The 21,190-nt window shown below is 40.2% G+C and overlaps 1 protein-coding gene across 6 annotated transcripts in view; it reads left to right on the plus strand.

The window, feature by feature from the left end:
* The first annotated feature begins 918 nt into the window (after positions 1–918).
* The window catches only part of ANK3 (ankyrin 3), a 204,340-nt gene continuing 184,068 nt past the window's right edge, over positions 919–21,190 (plus strand). For 2 of the 6 annotated variants that reach the window (XM_027694110.1, XM_027694111.1), the window contains exon 1: positions 919–1,540. In XM_027694110.1, coding sequence (XP_027549911.1) covers positions 1,427–1,540 — 114 coding nt within the window. In that variant the 5' untranslated portion in view covers positions 919–1,426. The remainder of the gene's footprint in view (positions 1,541–21,190) is intronic. The other 4 variants (XM_027694109.1, XM_027694108.1, XM_027694107.1 and 1 more) reach the window with 4 other exon arrangements.

Raw genomic sequence — 21,190 nt, forward strand, 5'->3', positions numbered from 1 at the left:
AACGTCTCAAGTTGAGGAAAACAATATCTACAACCTTGTGAGACCTCTCTGGATTTTATGCTATGCTCCGAAGATTCAGCATGACTTGTCTAATTGCACTTCAAATTTATGTTTAACTTAATTTTTACAACAAATTCTGGTTTTTTTCCTGCTGGAAAGGAATGCTAGTACCATGTAAAATACACTGGTTTCATTTGGAGAGACTTTTGATTCTTATCTGAGAGAAATCAGACTGCTTTAAAATGCTAATCTTCATTATTGCAAAGTATACTACTTGGAATACTGGGAAAGGTTAAAAACAGCAGTCTCGAGGCAAGCTGCTGATTGTTCATATTTGTACAGAAAAATATGGTTCCTTATTTACTAGATGCTTGCTCTGTGTTCATCCTAGTAGAATATCCTCCTGCAGGCCTTAATACTGCTGCTATTTTACCTCCTATAATGAATATTCAAAAGCTGCAGTCATTGAGGACTCAGGTGGCAAAAATAGTAAGATGATTGAAGCAAGCCTTGACATAAAAGCCTAAAAGTACATTTCCAACTACATGGAAATAGTGCCGATTTCCCTTTCTGACCACGTAAAAGGATGGTGCTGGAAAATCTCCCATGAATTAAATGCCTGTTTCACACAGTAGTGTGATCGCATCTTTCTCTCTGTATGATGTGTTGTAATAAGTATGTTTAAAAAAAAAAAAAAAGAAAAAAAGACAACAGGGCTTTCTGTAATCCTCTCCACAAAATGTATTGGAATTGAAAAATGGGATAAAGGACACACTGTTAAGATATGGCAATGCATGCATTGTTTTCTACATAATGCAGTCAGTCTCCATGGTAAAAAGAAATTTTTATTTTATTTTTTTTTTGTCACCATCAGCAGTTAACCTAAAGTAGGAGCTGCTCCATTTCATTATAGGTTAAATGGCTTACTATACAAAACTAGCTGAGAAATGTACATCGTTAACACTGCATTTTTTTAATAGGTTTTAAAAACATGCTTGAAGATTAGTGAAGAGAAAACAATGCAGCATATGTTATTGTTCTGGAATTCTTTTTAATAGAAAGCCCTCCTTTTCAGCATTCCCCCTTCAGTGGAGTCACTTAGACACTTCCAGCTGGTGGCAGGGGATACAGCCATAATACAGCTTTCTCTGTCCCAGATGTCTTTTTCATTACGTTAAATGCATTACGATGGCTGCACTGTTTGATAAAGGCTCAGGTGCAGAAAGGTACAGGAAGAAATCTGCAACTATGTATTTTTGTAGTGACTGCAAGCTTCTGCGAGATCTCTGAATCCTGAATGTGTTCCTGGCTCTGGTCACAGATTTCCTTCCAATCACTGGAACATTTGCTGTAAGGGCTGGCTAAAGGTGCCCGAGGAAATCACCTTTTACAAGGGAGCATTGTTGTAAAGGATTTTTAATGCATTATGGCTCACGCAGCATCACAGTTAAAGAAAAACAGGGATTTAGAAATAAATGCTGAGGAAGAAACTGAGAAAAAAAGAAAACACAGGAAAAGATCCCGGGATCGGAAGAAAAAGGTATCTAGATCTGTGCCAAATTCTGGCAGGGATTCTTTTGTTTTAATTTTCTTACCTTGCAACTGAAGTATCAAAGCTTGTTCTTACGTGTAACTTGGTAGCTGTCAGAGTAATTTGTTAACATTGTAAAATAGCATTTGTGACCACGGCTGTGGGGTTTGCAAAGCAACTGAATGTTTAATTGGGTATTAGTTGATTGCAGTGATGATGCAGAAGGTGTGCATTCATTTCCCACTTGTATTACTGTGATATGCAAACTGTCTGTGAGTTGAAAATAGTTTGTAACCATGATACGAGTTTAAATGCTGAGCTTTCTCATAGGTTTAACAGCGTAATAGTTTAGTCTTACATACATGTACTTAAAAGAGATGTGTGCAGGCAGATTTTTTTTCTTTGTGTTGGGACTGTGTCACATGTTTGGCTTCTGAAACATCCATTTTTGGGATTATGTTACAAAAATAAGGTGTTTCAGTGTTTCTCTTTTTTCCTAGCAGTGGGCTGTTTTACAGAACTGAGCCGTAACAGTCTGTTATTAGCAACTTTCTTTTGTTAGGGAAATATCTGACTGAGATCACAGAGCCTGGTTTTTCTCTGCTGTAGATTTGTCTTAGCTGCAGAAAACCTTCAGCAAACTAGGATCTGAAAAATTCAGTAGGCACTGCATTGCTCATTGTTCAGTTCAGGATCCTCTGTGTGATTCTAGGCTTACTGTTTCTCTCTAAGGTATAAAGCAAAATAGTTACGGTTTGTGGCATAATGACAGATAAAGAGGCCAGCCACTTTGGCAGCTCTGAGGATATGTCCTTAGAAATGACACCTTGTATTCTGCTCCCTAGAAATAAGGCCCTGCCACGACTTCTTGTCTTTGGCTGTATTTTGTTATAATTTTTCAAGAACATGTCAAGGAGCCGGTTGTATTAACGGAAACCTGGGTCTGTAGTATTTCTGTGTGCCTTTGTGAAATCCCCCTAAGGGGAGATTGGATAATCTTCATGTGCTCAGAGAAGCGGTGCATGTGCTTCCTAAATGACATGTAGATTTCCTCTAACATATGTGCATCTTTTGGTTGGGCGAGAGTCAGCATTTCCCTGCCCTTTTCTCTTTCTTCTCTGCCGTGGCAGTACTATACATAATGAAAAGCACTCAGAAACCCACTGCCTTCTGTTCTAGTGAGCACATTAGGAGACTCTTTAACATGCTGCAGTACATTTGCTGCAGCCATCTAAACTGTAGGTATTTTTTTCTGTATGAATGTATACATTATAGATCTTCTGAGTCATCTTCCAGTATAAAGAGCAGTATGGAAATCAGTTTCTGTCTTTGAGGTCAGTTTTGAGGTGCTGCTGTTTCAAACCAGCCTGAATTAGTAATATTTTTCTTGTTTGCTGTTTAGGTTGTGTGCAGGTCTGTAATGTATCTGTCAGGGTGGGTTCCCCCCTCCTCCCCTGCTGAAAATGACCCCAGCAGTAAAGAACTGTAGGAGCTGTCTATCAACCCATATTTACCTATGGCTTGTGAGCTAAAATGTGCAGTCTCTCAGCTAACTCTACTCATGCTGCAGGAAGCCCACGTTGTACTTGATGTGCTCAAGTTTAACAATAGCATGCCCAGCCATATCCATATACTGTCTTTGTGTGAGGGTGCTTCCTTACAGCTCGTAATTAGAACAATATAGAAGGGGTATGTCAGTGAGAGGCTCTTGATTCAGTGAGGTGAGACAGTTGCTTTGTGGACAAAAATGCTTTATTGTTTATACAACGTTGTGCTGTAGAAAGGAAATCTCTTAGCAACTAGAGTGGCACATGGATAAATATCTGCCTATTGATCTCAAATATATGGATTTCTTTGTTACGTGAAATATGTGAGTTTGTTTCTGAATCTTAAGAATAAAAGAAAATAGAAAGCCTTTGCTCCACCAAATGCTTTTTTTGGGTTCCTTCTCCCTGACCCCTCTGTGTCACACTGGTATTAGGTAGCTTATTCCAGTTTCTTTCAGGGTTTCCTTAGGACTCTGCAGATTCAGGGCATGTATAGAGGCCCTTCCTAATAGGAGAATGGAGCAAAAAGCAGCAATTGCTTCACTTAACACTTATACATTTGGGCATCAGTCTTCTCATATCAAAGACATGGTTTTGTTACCCAGTACATAGGGCGTAGGAAGTCCAGTAATTGTGGTTTGCCATTTTGTACTTTCCTGACTATTTAAAACATTTTCCCCCCAATTTTTCCACTATGAGTTGTGAGTCACTTCTTGTTCCTCTGCACCACCCACAAGCAAGCAGTACTCGGGGATTTTTTTGTTGATCACATGATACTGCACAAAGCTAACCCTCTGCTTAAGCAGTATGCAGAAATATCCTTTAGAATCTTCCAATCACGTTGGAACAATAGAGACTGCTAATGTTTCTGGATAATTTATACAGTAAGGAGCCCAAGGCAGCCAATGGTTAGAAAGTAAGGCTGGTGGGTGCACCCAGTGTCCTCGACTTGGTGATACCAGCAACAGTCATGCTGATTTATGTTCCTATTTAGTTGGAGGTTTGCAGTCTGAGGGTAATATTTCACCACTTTTGACTGGTTAAGCCATTTACAGTGTAATAACGTTTCTGTTAAGGCTTGCTTCAATCCTTGTATGAGAGGCATGACCTTTTTAAAAATACACACAAAACAAAACCCTGTATTATATCCAATCCCACTTATTTTCAAGGTGAGGCGTTCTCAAACTGCCGCTCTTCACTCTCTAGAGATGCTGTGCTTCTGTGCCCAATGGGCCCACCACACTCTTTCTGTTTCCCTGGATTCAAGACATTCCAGGCCTCAGCTGAAAGGTGCTGAAAGGTTCAGACCTTACAGTTTAACTCCTGCAATAGAATGGGATGGGGCCAGCAAGTGAAGGGTCTGCATTATACAGGTTTCCCCTTGATTCTGTTCAAGTTTATATTACAGCTTCATGCAGTTCTGCCTCTGGATGGTTGTGCAGTGTCCTACACTGCAAATAGTTTGAGTACATCCAAGGGCAGACCTGAGCCGTAAGTGGTATCACAGAACAAGCCAAACCTCCCTTAAAAATAAGTGATTGAAGGGATGGCTTGCTCGATACTTTATAGTGCAGCTCTGTCGCGCATAGTTTGGTTTGTGAAAACTAAAAATTGTTTATCCTGTAATAATGTCTGGAAAGAATTTAGTTGCTTAGTCAGTGCCATTCCTAAAATAAAGGTGAAATCTCAGAGGGTTTTTTCCATGTTCTCTGTTCAGTACATAGCAGAAGGGCAGGTCTTGGCACATACTCAATGATTTATGTTTTATACAATATTCAGAAGGGCTGAAGTGATTTCCATTTGTGTGTAGTGCTCAGGAGCTTGTGTGTTCTTTGGGAACACAGAATAATTTGACCGTAATGCAAAGTCTGGCTGCTGCTGTCCCTGAGATGTTAAAGGCTGTTGCTGTCACATCCTGTGCTGCTGCAAACTTGTGGGCAGCGGGGAAAGCAGTGAATGCCAGCGTCACAAATCTTGCTAATTTCATCATAAGACTCATGGTGTTTGTTAACTTTCATGGATGGTGGAAAAGTTGCCCTGCAGTTTCCTAATGGATATAAATTGAAATGCTGTGTCAGGAGTGATCAACCTGTAGGTGTGCAGCTGCTCATGTGGCTTGGAGGAGCTTGTGCATCTTCTGGGCTGGGCTCTGCTCCCATCTCCGAGGGCCTGTGAGAGATGGTGTGGACTGCCCAGCCTAGCAGAGCTGGAAACACCTCCCAGGGACAGGAGGACCCCAGGAGGGCATCATCATCTCCTAGCTGGGAGACTCCCACTCCAGCTCTCGTTTCCTTTCCCCTCAGCTCTCTGAGGGCTGTCAAATGTTTTACAGATCTCAGCTATGTGAAGGTTTTAGTACAAACCTCTATTTTGATGTGCAAACAAGTCTACCAATTACCAGGTAAAGCTTTTAACTCAGAGAACAAGCAGAATCTCCTTCCTTTTTTAAAAAAAATAGTAATTCCATGGTTTTTAAACAAAGCTCTTTCATGGTTCCTGAGCGGTTGAAACTGAGAGTAGTAGAATCCAGATAGACTGGGCACAAATGATTGGTCCTTAAATCATTTGTGGTAAGGCACAAACCAGGCAGATGTTGCTCTAACATCTGGGAACGTGACCTATGGTAAGTGAACAGATCGTGTTATTTAGGGTCTGAAAGAGAAATTGTTAAGTCAGTGAATCTTTTCTAGGTGTGAGGAAAATTTTAGTCCTATTCTTGATTTTGGACATGATGCTCCATCAGAGGGAAATCTGATTAAATGTGGAAAGGTATTTTTGATAGATATTTAGGGGCACTGGTGGATGAGATATCTACTAACAATGTTGAATTCTTACTAGCATGGAGCTTGGTGGTGAAAGAGTGTTTCTATTCAACTGGAAAAACAATTCCTTCTTTGAAGATGACCCCCAAAAGGAATGAAATGATTTCATTGTGTTGTGTGGGTAGCACTACAGCATCATTTGAAGTGGGCACTGCACAGTGTTACTTCGTTGTTTATAAACCTAGGAAAAATTTTGCACTGTTACATTTTTATTTAGGCAGGTTTAGAACATTTACCCTTTCCTCTTCACCTTCTTGATGCCTCAGGATTGTGCAGTCACAACGAATGGCCTTTAGTTACTATGCAAATGTCAGTTTGGGTTATAAACCAAGTTGTGCCTAATGTTACCAGCTTGTGGTGGGAGGAGATGGGGAAGAGGGAGGACTAACAATGGGCAGCTTCATGTTATAGGAAGATGGCTCAGTGACTAGATTTACAGCTGAACTGTCAGTGAGTGTAAATTAATGCTGCTTCCAGTACCTGATTGATATTAATGGAGTCTTTTAACCTTCTGTTTTTCCTAGCCAGGCTGGTTTGGTTTGTGTGTTGGTTTTTTGGTGGGTTTGGGTTTTTGTGGTGGTTTTTTTTTTGGTTGGTTTTTTGGCTTGGTGTGATTTTTTTTTTTTTTTTTTTTTTTTTTTTTTTTGAGAGTTGGGAAAGGGGGACTTGGGATGCTTTTGAAGCAAAAAATCACATTATGTGGTTATGAATATATTCAACCCTGTGCCAGAAGTCAAAGTTCTGCTGATTTCAAGCTCTTAACTTGCTTGAATTATGGCTTCAGGATAAGTCATGCATACTTTGAATCTGTACCCCATGGCCATTCACTAAATGCTTGTTCCTGTGAGCCAAAATATTTGTCAACTAGTGGAACTGATCAAGCACCTGCTAAAATTGAGAGTTACACTCAGTCAGACCTAGTTTGATGAGGGGGGTTTGAGAACTAGGCTCTTGGTGTATATGATGTGGATAGAGGAAAGAAATAGAGAAGTGTTGCCTGTCTACTTGGAAACCTTTTAGCACTCTGTAAAATAATGCCTCCCTGTCAGAATGGGATGTGGGGGGAGCCTCTTTCAGATGATGAGCTCAACAGAGATGGTACAGCTGCCCCACATTGTTCCTCACTTCAGTTGTCTAACTCAGGCTATAGCCTTATATTTTAAATGCAAAAGGTGCCTTCAGAGGATAATTCAGTGCATGTGAGACAAGTTAAAGCAATGTCCTCATTTTCAAGGTATTGAGTATCCTCCATCCTTGCAGCTTCAGCTTTGGGCATTCAGCAGCTCAGGCTCTGGTATCTCTGGTGGATGTTTGGGATTGTATAACACTTTTAAAAATCTTTCTTACGTGTTGCCTGATGTGATATTTTTGTGGAGTTCTGTTTTGTTAGCCAGTGCTCTGCAAGGTGGGTAATTACTGCCCCCCATGGAAAATGTCAGCTTTTGGGTTTATTTTTTACAGAAATCACTGTGTGGTGACTTGGAAGAGAAATCCAACATTATGTTTCTTTAGTATTTATTCAAGGAAGACTAATGTGGACAGGAGAACTAGACTGAAATAAGATTGTTTTGCTAATTGAAAAGAAAACTCACCCTGGGATTTTTTTTTTTAATAAATCATAATTTTGCAAATAAGCTGAAAGTTATGACTAGTAGTATGAATTTGTACCACATGAGATTTACTACCCTGAGATGTACACAAGCAGTTTAGTGCCTTTGTATTATGTACTAGAATTAAAACTTTATTTTGCCTTTGTAGTTGCAGAAAGATACAGGACATGTCACCTTCATCTGAAAACTTTAGAAAACTTCTTATGATTTGTTTCAGCAACCTGAATGATGTATTTTACCTAACTTTTTGCTGTTCAGCTGTGTTCCATTCCCAGTTTTGGATCTCAACTTACTGGGCAGCTGCATGTTGTGCCATCACAGTTTTATGTATCAATTTTAAATCTCAGTTTGAGAATTATTTTCAGTATCTTTCTATTTTTTCATTGAAAATCATTCATAATTAAAGGGAAAAGTACAAGGTAGAAGGGTTTCACTTATGTTTCTGATATCCTAGTTTATGCAGAATATATCCTACTCCATATTTATGCAACTGAAATTAATGGGATTTTATGAAAGTAATTACTTCTTGATGAAAGTGATAGTATCCACGTCCTCTGTTAACACACTGATTGCTAATGAGCACAAGCAGGAAATGAAGGTCTGTACCTTAACACTGTCTGTACCTGATCCACTGTCCCATCATGGCACGTTACACACAATGTCTGCATTTATTTCATGGGTGTAATATGACATATATCATAGTGCCTAGTGGAGGCTACTTCAACAAAATCTCTATCAGTGGCATTAAGCCTGGTGTCTCTGGTGACCCCATCTCTACCAGGAGCCAGTCAGGATCCCAGGTGTGCCTGGTGCTTCACCTGTTAAATTAATAATAATTAATAACCTATAAATACAAAAAACCCCACTGTGATCTTGTCCCTTGCTTCCCTTGTGAAGGAAAGGACATCTGCTCTAGCGGAAGGTATCCCTACCCATAGCAGAGGGTTGGAACTAGATGATCTTTAACGTCCCTTCCAACCCAAATCATTCTATGAATTACATTCATGTATTCACACTCATTTGTAATACCCCAATAAGTACATATGCATAGATGGGATGAAGGTATAATATGTCAGTTGTTTGTATTTTTGTAGAATATAGAAGGGAAAAGTATATATACTTTTTTTGTGAAATCCTGTCAACTCAGCTCTGAGCTACAGGCTTGTCCTTAACCCTGTGGCCGCAGCCTCTTGAAGTAAGATGTTCTTAAGTAACCAGGCTCCTCTGGAGTAAGAGTTGAGAGGAGAGTCAGAAGAGGGGACAGGTAGCTGCTGAATTGTGACTGTTGTAAAAGGATTTCCTGGAGCTGCTGAAGTGGCTGTTTTTGCATAATCATATTTTTAAAGTAAGCATTATCATTATGCAAATCCTTGAGCTCTGACAGACTACGGGCAACTGGTAGCCAATATGAATTTAAGTACTTGCACAGTTCACTAGTAGTGAGGAGTAACCACAAATACCCCTCTCCACTAATGATGATTTGATCTGTAAGCCAGGGGTGGTGCTCTGTTAAGCAGCTGCTTGTGTGGCATCTTTGTGCTCTCACTGGCCCGAGTACAGAACCTCATACCCTCTGCAAGCAAAGGATTTATACTCAGCAAAACATCTGTAATGCCTGTGTGATGTTTGTTTGTGTTCAGGGCAGGAGCAGGAGGGGAGATAGTGGTCAGGGATTTATTTGGTTGTGACTCCCACCTGTGTGTTTTGCACCAGCACATCCATAGCCCCGAGTGAGGCATCTCCTGAGTGTCCCTGCTTCCTACAGTGAGTCTCCATCTGTGGTAAGGAGCACTTACACTGGGAGAGGTTGTGTAGCGCTGCAAGGGCTTTAATTTCAGAGGAAGCATGTTCCCTTCACAGTGGCTCCAGGAAAGCCTGGCTCAGCCAGTGCTGTTGGCCAGGCTGGGTCCTTAGGGAGAAGCTGTCCACAAAGTTGTTAGCAGTGTTTTCAGAAGTGCTGCGGGTGTGTATAAATAATTTCTTTCTTCATCTCTGTCATTTACAGTCTGATTCTGTTCCAGTGCTGTCATGGATTCCTAAAGGAATTAAAAATTCTGTTTTTAGTGAAAAGACAATTTGAAAAGAACAAATCATTAGATCAGAAAGTTTAATGGTCTCTTTCTAACTTCTGTCTCCTTTCTTTCAAAATTCTTCAAATTACAGTATCACCAGCAATTTCTGCATTACATTCTGAGTTCACAAAGTTCAGAACAATTAAAAAGTCAGTGCAGTTGTTGATATCTACCTTTCAGTTAGAGCAGACTGATTTGCCTATTCTAAAGAGCTTTCCTTAAAGGCAGCATTAAAATAAGAAACCATGTGATACAATTCTGTCTGTGCCCTCTAATAAACCATACTGTTACCTGCCCTATTTGTTGTTGTTAGAAGACACATCTGTGGAACTCACTTTCTTCTGAGCGCATTGGTTCATTTTCTGGTGAATTACTTGCAAATGTCAAGATGCAGAATAACTTCATCATTGACTTCCTTCAGTTAATCAAGATTTTCACAGGTAGCTGGGCAGTCATCCTGCCCTGTGACATGTCCTGTGTGTTGTCCTCAAATTCACCCTGGAGGTGGTCACCAGTGTTCTCTGGGAACTTGTAGAAAACCAAAGTTGTGCAGTATCCCCTGGATAGATATTGCCTCCACTTCCCAACATGAATTTTACTAATAGAAGGCAAGGGTAGAACTGAGGCACTGACTGTAGTTAGCTACAGTCACTTTTCCAGAGTTGAATCAGAATGTCTTTTAAATACAGGCATTCATAGCTTTACATGAAATTCCTTCATAGGTGGAATAATTTTGTTTTCTCTCACACTGCTTTTTTTTTCTGCATCACCACTTCCTCTGGACCTTACCATGGTATCTCTGAAAATGCAGTTGTTTCTCATTCATTAATCTCTAGCTTAACGTTGAGCATTTGCAACCATCTCATCTGCTGAATTTACCATTGGCCTGTGAGGAAATACCAGTGTGTGAGTGATCTCAGTCTGTAACCTGTTCTCTTGCTCCCTTTGGATTTGTATGAATCTAGCAATCATCTCTGGTGCTGAGGCTAATGATTTCATGCTCAGACTGTATGTAAATTAATGGAAATATTATTCAGAAATAGAGTGCTGAGTAGACCCTGAAGCACAGGTGAATAAGCCTAGCTAAGGTGCTCACTATGCCTGAGGGGAAAGATCCCCCAAGAGTAGACATAGATGTACCAAACATCTCATGATGCAGAAAGCTAGAAAAGAGGTTCAATCTTTGTGAGAACAAATGCAACATTTTCCTGTAGTGCTGAGGAAACCTCTCTCAAAAGAGGCTCTTTTTTTTTGCCAGGTCGTAGCAGACAGTATGTTCCAGAGGGTGGCTGTGGACAGTTTCCTTTTTCTTACAAAACACTCTGAAAAGTTAAAACATCCCATAGTGAAGTATTGCTGAGAAGTGGGTGGGAAACGTTTCCTTTATTACATTCGTACCATCTAAGCAAAAAAAACCATCTTCAAGGAGAATTGGTGAATGTACTGGATACCTGCAGTCCTAGTTTTTCCTACCACTTGATTTAATTTGAAACCACCAGCACTTTGAAGCTGTTAAACATCAAAATTCTGATAACTAAAGACTGCTGTTTTTCTACCAGTCTGAAAAGATTAAAAAGATGTTGAGAGGAAAACATGTCTCATGACAGTGGGTGCACAATCAAAGTTTCTAAGTAGGGCAGCCTGAGGAACAACCAACGCTTTTTAACAGTTATGGAAAAGTATATGTTGTTTGATGTTCCTATCTGATATTTTTCTGTCTACCTTTTTTGTAATATCAGGCTGTCTGTTTATGCTTAAAGAAGGCTTAATAAATGTTTTGCACACTCAGCACATACTGCCCACATAAAAGAGAGAAGTATGCAAACTTCCAAGTCATCCAAGCAGCAAACAGAGAATCGGGGGTTCTCCCACTGACTCTTCCAGTTTGAACTTAAGCAGTTTATTTAATCTCTGGTTTTCCTGTCCATAAAATACCTCTGTATTTTTGCTCTTGTGCATTTTAAGGATCTCCTTTTAAATGGCAAGCAGTGACTATTTTTCTGCTCTTGGTATATAGAATGTATTTTGCATGTCTTGCATAAGGACCGTTGCTACAAAATAAGGCCCGTGCAGAGTTTATAGTTTTTTAATGACCTCTGAGTTGCTCAGTGCTGCCCTGGTGTGTGACCTGTTGGCTGTGTCCACAGCTCTCATGAACATTTTTGCTGGTGTCTTGACATAATTCGGAGAAATGTGTTTTTTAAAGAAGTTTGTGCTTTTTAAAAAGCTTTTCATGGAGAGGAATGATGCATGGTAACAGTTCTAATTATAGTCCTTGGTATTCAGTATAAATATCCAATTTACAGTTATTTGGCTTAATTTTTTTTTATATAGTATACCAAGCCATTGACTAAAGGCTATTTTAGAATGACTGATTATACTAATTAAGTTGCAGATAGAAACCCGTATTTTTTGCAAAGATTTTGTAAAGTTCCTTTAGAATTGTTTCTGTTTAGCCCACCCAATCTACAGGAAAGTTGTTCAAATCCTGGTTTTAGAAGTGCATGAGTTTAATCTAAAATGGCTAAATCTAGTGTATTTTATAACATTGTATGTATCTTCTTGTTGACCTACGTGCCTGTCATCCTTGAAGCTAAACTCACTGAATTGTGGTGAAGTCATAGGTCCAATTAGCAGAACCACTGAACATATGCAATAAATTCAGCTTGAAAGGCCACATGCACAATCTGCCTTGGGTTGGAAAGCCAAGAGATGCTGTGACCAAACAAGATCCGCAGGGAAGCTGTTCAAAATTGTAGCCCTTTGTTCCCAACAGCAAAGCTGCCCCTTTCTCCTTGTTTACTACCGAATGCAAATGAGCAAACAAGGCTGGTGCTCTTTTAAAACCAGTCAATTTGAAGGAAGATGAGAAAAAAGGAATGAAAGGGTTAGAAAGGACCTTGATATTGAAATGGGAGCAGTGTTTAAAGGGGAGATACAGGAGGAGTGATTGGGGCAACTGCCCCAGAAGTTTGGGTTTATTTTGAGTGTAACTAGGTGCTGGGAGATGAAACCCTCATTCTTAGGGGCTCCTTATTAGCCTGAAATGTTTTGTCCATGCTGAGTCAGTAGATAAAACCCAGGAGGGAAGGGAGCAGAATAGGAAGGACAAAGGCAGCAAAAATTCAGCCTGTGCTGGGGCCTGGGCTCCAAACCCTGCTGAGTTCAGGGAGGCTGCGGTTCCTTTCAGGACAGTGCAGATGGACTCTCTGAGCAGCACAGGCTATGTGTGGCTGAGAAGATGGCAAAGGGGACGTCTTTCCTCCCTGAGAGCATCCTCTGTACTGCAAGAGAGCAAACCCAGAGCTGCCTGCAGGGCTGCTGCTCTGATTGCATTGCTGCCGTGGGACTGCAGTGGTCCTTGCGAGCCCCTCCTCCCCAGGCAGAGATGCTGGCTTGGGAGGGGGAGGAATTCAGGCACTGAGGTAGGCAAAATGATAAAACCCCTCTAGCTGCGTATAGCAGGGTGAGAAATTTAATTGTTTGGAGGACATCCAAGCAATTGCATCTGATTAAGTCCTTGAAAAGATAATATCTCTTCTCCATTATCTGGTTGCATGAATTTATCCTGTGGATATATAGCCTACTGCTTTGTCAAGGTCTAAATACAAAGAGTTAACCACAAATTAATCAGGGCTTGTCAGGTTTAAGGTATTTCTGGTACAAAGTTGAGCACTTAATTTATGCCTGCAAAATATCAATTGTTCCCTAAAATTGTAGTCTGCTAACCAAAATGTATTCTTTTTAATTCTTTATGGGGGGAAACAGAATTCAACTTAATGTCTTTCTGTGCGTTTCTTTCTCAATTGCAGTAAAATTTTCTCACATTTTCTTGACAAGTCAAAATCTCTGTCCTAGTTTTTGCAAGACATGCTCTCTGTGCCTGCCTGCCTGGTTTCCTAGAAAATAGTTGTCCAAATGAGTTGCCTGAGAAAGGAGCAAAGGTAGTATCCAAAAAGGAAAATAAAGTCACAGATTATACTCATATTCAAACATAACAATATCTTAAGGAAAGACTGAGTAAATATACAAAGGGAAAAAATAAAACTGGAGGGGAAGCAGAGGGAGATTGGGCAAAGCTGGCCAGTTAAATCTCTGCCAGAGGAACTTTACTTTAGGTCTTCCTAATGTTGGATCAGTTTTGTCTGTTTTAGTTATTCAAAATAGCTTTTTTTTTTTTTTTTTGAAACATGCATATTAAATAGTGGCAGTTGATTTTGTTAATATTGGCTATTTTATGCATTTGTTGCTCAGATGAATATTTAGTCCTTTGCCTCCTGGATAGTTTTGTTCATGCAAACATGAATATATGGAACCTGCCTGGAACCAGTTTCATTTCCTAGGTAGCCAGTTACTGCGATTCAATAAACGCCATTGTCTGTAGCTCTTATATTTGACAGATTCAGATTAGGACTGCATAGCTTTAGGGAGGATTTTCTAGCAGCAAAATTTAGGTTTAATGTGTAGCAACCTTTTTTTGAGTACATCCTGCTGTTTGGTGAAGAGACATCAGTGGCTGCTCAGGGGCAGAGTGGTGGCAGGAGAGGACAAGGTCAGAGGTAACTGAGAGGGAGTGTATTAACCAGGCTCAGACTGACAACACGCACTTGTTGCAAATGGCAGAACCAGAATGTTTAATAGCAGAGCAGTAATAATGATGCTGGATTTCAGATTTCCCTCTGTAGTGAGGAAAGGGTAGGTATGTTTTCTGGGAGGTGCTGTCCTGGCACTGCACAGTAACAGTGCAGGACAGGCAGTGGAGGAAATCTGGTCCTTCAGCCTTGCACTGTTTAGCATACTGCTGGTACTGTAGAGAACAATTTTCTTCCGTTCTAATTAAAACATTAAGATTTCACTTTAAAGATGCTGCATGTCTCTTAAGTCTGGTTGCATTGTACTTGGAATTACTTTTTTAAAACATTAGACCCATGGGCCATGGCGTTGTTGCCTTTCCTGAATGATGCTGACGAGTGCTATGGAAGTGCACATGGGAGTCCAACCACTTGTAGCATAGCCTGCAAAATGAGGGAAACTCACCTATCTCATCAGAAAGAAGGACTTAAATCTTTCCCTCTAGAGATCTAGAGCAAGGAAAACTTCTCTTTGCTTTGCTTTTAAAAACCTCTAGCTGCTGAAGATGTATTAGCTGTTGCAATTAAAGTGTATGGGGAGAAATTATGCGAAGTACTAGGCACAGATTTTGGTTTTCAGAAAACAAAGTATTTTGCAACTAGATGGGGTGATCAGCTTTATGTGTTCAGCTGATAGTAAAGAAAAACTTTGGGCAGCTTCTGGTTTTGAAATCTTTAATTTTTACTTCTCCTTTCAGATGGAAATATAGTAAAAAGGTGCACTGTTGTTTCTCAGAGCTCACAAACGACTAAACAAAGTGCAAGATATTTGTGCTTTTGTTGTCACGGGTTTGGTTGGTCAAAAGTGCTAAATATTCTGGCACAAATCCAGCACTAATACATCTTAAGCATGCACATAAGTTCAAGCCTATTTGTAATTCAGTTGAGTACAGAGGGAGCACTGTGTGCTTAAAGCTGAGACGAGTCTGAAGTGATGTGTTGCATGGGGGCCATGGTGCTTATCCCATCAGGAGAGAGAGTTTTTAGGAGAAAAGGTCCATCCTGAAATGCTATTGGTTATCCCAGTTCTGTGCGAACAAGGATGGGTGTGAGCACCTGTGAGCTGGAGCTGACAGCATTTACCTTGAATAGTATATAGAAATATTGGGGAATCCAATCAATTCAAAAATTTGGTATTTCAAAGACATTATTTTCTTTGTAGGTGCTTTTTTAAAAACTGGTGTTATCAATATTTGTACAGGAGTAAACAATGATCAAACACAGACAGCAAGAAAACCTTGAAGACGAGCAACGATAACTCCATTACAAATGGCATAGAAGGCCACCAATCACTAAGTCACTGCTGATAATTGCACTCTTATTATTGATTTAATCATGCTTATTAAGCAGCTAATTAACTCATTATATGGATAGTGTTACAGAGGTATTAATCCAATATGTAAAGTGTGAGTATATAAATCCTCCTTTGGGTAGTTATTTGTATGCCACAAATAACTGTAAATTTAAAAGATATTGGCCAAAGCATCGCAGCAAATTCAGGCCAATTTTTTTCAGATAAGAGTTTCTTAATTTCAAAAATATAGAATGTAATCTGCTCACCCACAAATTTAAGCTCAACGGAGATTTAAGTCAATAACAAGATGAACACATTCTGAAAAATTAAAAATAAACCAACACCAAACCAAAGAACCCATAAAATGCTGATTTAAGTTTTGAAAATGAAAAGGCCCTTCACTTAAAAGCTTTTTTTTGGCATGTTGGACCAAAGCATTTTTTTTGTTGGTTGGTTGGTTTTTTTATGTTTTGAAATTTCTTCTCGTGTGTTTTTGAAAGCTGAAAATTCTGATTGCAGTTTGTCATTTATATTCATGGAGAGATTACTGAAATAATTTCTGTGTAATCTGGTGGGGGGTGGGGTTCCCAGATTTTTTCTTTATCGCTGTGAGCCAAGGGAGCCATTTCAATCACTCAGGCTGCTCTCTTTGTGACAGCCATCCAAATACATCATGACCCTATAGCAAAATCAGTCTTGTGAAAACTATTAAGGATCAACTCACCCTTAGTCTGCAAGTGAAATGAAACACGAACCCAAGTTGATTGCATATTAAGCATGTACTGTCATTCTTGACTCATCTGTGTTCTGGAGACTGAAATAAGCAGTAAAATTGTTAAGTATTGGTGTTATTCAGATGAGGGTGTTCTTGGTGACCTTGCACAAGTATATCTAATCTTGTAAAGCAAAGAAAATTAATTTTCTTAAGTGTTTTCTTAAATCCAGGAGTGAAACACGAACATCTCCATTATCATTAATACAGGCACTTCATGCTGTGTGCTCTTTTAGTGGCTGTTCCTTTCAGTGCTTGCTAATTACAAGTCACTAAAATCTAGGCTGCCTGCTGAACTGGGGTGAATTGTGCATCTGGAGGTTCAAGGTCCTTCACCTTCCCATCCCCTGAGGGGAAGGCTTTGTAGGGAGGTAGATGTCAGGGTGAGGCCACGGGCCAGAGAGAAACACATCAATTCTGTAGGCATGTTGATTTCCACATGTGCATTTACTTTTTTTTGAGAGAATAGACATTTTTTTGATGTTCTGAAACCTTTTAAAAACTGGTTGAGGTTAATGGAGTCAAACTTAAGATTGCTATGAAGACTATTTAAAATCACTGCTATTATCTATTTTAATTTCCTCTGCTGGAGTGTACCCCAAAACAGTCATTATGTGGAGGGTATAATCTCTGAACAAATGACATGGTGGAATTAATGAACAATTAACTATGATCATACGTTATAAACAGAACTGATTAGAATCCACACATGCCTGGGTTTTAGAAAGACTCCTTTTTGACTCAGCTTTGTGTTGCTGAGATAGGACCATGCAGCTCTCATTTGTTATTCATTGTGTGAGTATAACATCATTTCCTCTGAGGTAAGGCTGCATCTCTTAGTTTTCATGGCAACCAGACAAAGAATTAATCTATTCTTCAACTTCTATGTGTGGGGAGGGTAAGGGAGAGGAAAATAATAATTTTTCCTGATAATTTTCCTCATATCCATTTATCTAGTATGCTGAAGTTATTGACTTCCTCCTATAACCTAGAGACTATTCTCCAATATCCCATGTGTGATAAATGAAAGAGAGTATTGCAAAGCTGGAAGGAAGGGAATATCTGTCCCCAGTAGCTGTGGCTGCATAGTGGTGTATGCAGCATGGAATGCAGCTACTGTGCTGTGCAATTTAATGTCTTCATTAAATCAGACAAGCCTCAGGTGAACCGTGTACATTCCCTCTCAATTCACAGTGGGCTCCATGCATACTATTTTTCCTATCACTTTATTTAACTTCCACGTGTATGTGTTTAATAAATGAATACCGTTATAAATGATGATGATTCTTTCAAAACAATAAGGTCAGATACTGCGATTGTGAGTATTTTCAACCTTAAAGGGAAAATGCTTCTGTCATTTTAAAATAGAAGCAGGCCCTGAGCTCTCCTAATGTCATTGGGGACAGGCAAGGATTTGTTTCAGGAGCTGCAGTGCAGCACCAGGCAATGACTGGACATACAGCTTGATGATTTTGCATCACACAAAAGCACTGGCTTCCCTCTTATTGCCTCAATGCTCTGATCATCCTGAAAAGTGAGACAAAAGAAATGGCCCACTGTATACTGACCTTCATTGTAACAGCAGAAACCTTTCATTATTTCCTGGCATTACTTGATGCCCTCAAGGGCAATGCATTTGAAACCAGGGAATTTCATTTGTAGAAAGCAGGCATGCAAAATTTCCATTACATAAGGAGAGGTGGATTTTTACAGGTGTATTATGTGTGTATTTGTGCTTCTCAAAACATGTATACTTGAGGGATGCTTAAGCAGTAACTTAGAGAACAGCCCTTCAGTCAAAGAACATTTTATCTGAATAATTTGTTTTGAAATGATAAAAAGTTGTTTCTGAAGTAGGAACAAGTCAATTGGATACAACACTGTAAGTGGAGGAATAGTTTGTTTGAATTAATCCAAGATGTGTTCAAATGGTACTTTTCATGTTCCTAGTGTGCTTATCAAGCATCCTCTGCCAGTAGCATTCTGTGCTGGTCAGGGCTGGGCACCCTAACTGTTAGACAATGAATAATTGGTTTGGAGGGCTTTTAGCAAAATCCTCAGAAGTCCAAAGTCATTCATGTTCACGACATTAAGTGTTGGCTTTGGCCTCTCTTGTCTTTGCAAAGGTAAATGTGGGGGCTGTACCTTGTGCAGGCATTCAGCAGTTACAGGACTGCAAATGCACTGGCTTTGGCCAAAGACTGGCAATGAGTGTAAACAGGCCAGAGCACCCCTGGGGGACTGTATTCCTGTTTGAAGGTCACAGAGCACAGTCCCCAGCTGGACGTCAAAAAGGGAACACTGCAGAAGGCTGGCTGCAGGTCCTGGTGCTTCAGCTGCAGAGAGCTGGTTCTGTTCAGTTCACTGTGTTCAAGTGGGAGGGAGAAAATGTAACAGGTTTTAGGTGAAGGTCTAGGGCAGTGCAAGAGTTTAGGTACAATAGGTAGCAGGCTTTGTCCTTCTTTGTGCCTTCAGCTTTCCACAGACTGAGCCCCGAGGAGGATAAGAGCAGCTCCCTGGGCCTGGAATATCCCCTCCTGCCTGTTTAGTTTTTGGGCTGCTTGACTCTGTTGGCTGCCCTGCCTTGAGCAGAGCTGCAGTTTCTGATAGTGGTTGTAAATGTGAAAATTTGCTATGAGTAAGGATTTTGTACCTTCGGTGTGAGGGAAAGTGAGGTTTTGTTTTCCCATCCTGTGGTATCAGGGAGTTCAAAGGCAGTGATATTTGGAAGTTTAATGGTCAAGAATGAAAGGCTTGTTGGTGAAAGTTGGTGTCTGGGTGTGTAAGCAAATGCAAGAGTCTGACTCTGCAGGGAAATGGGAGTTGCTGTTTCAATGGGATTAAAATGTAAATATTCATAGAGGAAGATTTCTTCCTTAGAGTTGCCTAGAGGTGATTGCCAGGCAGAGACCCTTCTGCTGGCACTTCACAGTTCCAGAAACAGGATGGTTTCCGCAGACCATTGCTCCGCTGTTGCTCCTTCCAAGCTCGTTACAGCAGCTTTCCCATAGCCCTGGACTGCTGTAATTAGGACACTGCTGTCCTAACTCACGTGTTCTGCTGCCAGGGTCTAAACAACTTCCTCTTGAGAGCTTTACATTGTTCACCATGAACACACTAGATTGTTCAAAGCTGAACTGACTGTCCTTGATCCAGTTCTGCATGAAGTCAGGAATATGCTCTTTGACTTCTGCCAGCCAAATTAATATACAAGGTTTTAAAACTGAACTCAGTCCTCTGGATCTGCTGAAGGAGTATCTTCCTTCAGATACAAACTTTTAATTCTAAGGGATAAACAGCATAGTCAGTCGTGTAAGTAAAATGCTTGCAGAGGACATATAATGCTCTTTTCCAGGATAAAATTCATAAAAAATCATAGCTTGATGGGTTTTGCTTTTTGCAAGAAACCTTTTCAGGTAGAGCCCAGATGTCTGCAGACCAAAACCAAGACAGTGTTGATCAATACAGCTGGAGGAAACGTGCAACATTAGTTGCTCTGCCAGTAATACAATTGCTTAGTATCTGGTGGCACTGATTATTGAGGAACTGAATACTAAAAAATGAGAATATAGATTCATTTGAAACAAAGCAGTTCATCAGTCTTCTGGCTTTCAGAGACTATCTGTAACCATACTGTGAGCTACAATGGCGATGACCCTGGAGAAGCTACAAGGCACAAAGATGGATGAAAAGAAGTTAGAAACCTTGTTGTAGTCTCAGTGTGATCTTGGAATATGGCCCAGTGTGTCCTGGGCTACAGTATTCTTGGACTCTTTGAGCAACTTGTCACTGAAAACTGCATGGCTTTAACTCCTTTTTTTTCCCCTTCATCTCATCAGCCCCAACATTTGCATGTTAGTATTGCAGATGTTCAACTCAACTTTGGAGGGCCACCACTGGTTTGGGGATGCAGCAGTACTGGCCCTGTGGGAATCAGAGGTGGCTGGGAGAGGCAGGAGCACATAAGCACCCTTGGTTTTGGCTTGCAGCTTAACTCTAAGGTTAAAATGCACCCTCAGAATTTTTATGACTTGGTTCTCTGTTGAACAGAGAAGCATCATCCAGTCTCTAACATGTATCTGGATCACAGATTGTGCTGTAGCCCTTTGTAGTTCCCGTTGTAAAAGTGTAGGTAAAAAGAATACATTTTCAAAACACATTCTCAGTGTCTTTGCTTAGCCTACGGTGCTGTGGGTTTTTTGTCACCAAGTTGTCATCTCTACATCTCCAGTTGGCAATTAGAAAAGGGTGCCTGCCATACATTCAGTTGTTTACAATGGTAGCATATAAAATCCTGGAAGAAGGAACCATCTTTTCCTCATCTTTTAACTGTGTATGTAAGTAATCAATGTGGCTTCAGTTTGATTAGGAGCATGAGTGAAACCCCCATAGGTTCTACTTAGGCTCTGCTTTCTCCCCGTTGCCATCAAAAACTCAAATTCCTACCTGTGCTGGCAGGAAACATCCAACTGCAAAAGCTCCTTTTGTTCCCAGCCTGTCACCTGTCTTATCTTTTCCTGGAACTGTAAGGAAACAGAAGGAAAACATTTCTGAGCTGAATTCCCAGAACTTTATGGTTTGGCAGTGAAATGCTTTTAGCTTTAGGGTTCACTGCTGTTCACTTGTTTCTGTGCTCTGGTGGATTATACAGGCATCAGAACTTTTGAGCCCAGTTATCTTTTTTTCCACAAACTTGATTGCAGTTTTGGTCCCAGAGGTGACTGTAAAAGATCACTATGAGTTTTGAAAATCTGACCCTAAAAGGTATGTTGCTGTCACATCTTTTAACGTTAAAATATTTTAATTTGCTCTTAAGAAGAAACTGAAGCAAAACTGGTTGATGAAGCCTTTGCAATGGTGTGCTTTTGCTACACATGAACCGTGAGTCACAGCATCAGTAACATCAAAGCG

The sequence above is a fragment of the Neopelma chrysocephalum genome, unplaced genomic scaffold (assembly GCF_003984885.1).
Source record: "Neopelma chrysocephalum unplaced genomic scaffold, ASM398488v2 Primary Assembly neopelma1_96, whole genome shotgun sequence".
Lineage (NCBI taxonomy): Eukaryota > Metazoa > Chordata > Aves > Passeriformes > Pipridae > Neopelma > Neopelma chrysocephalum.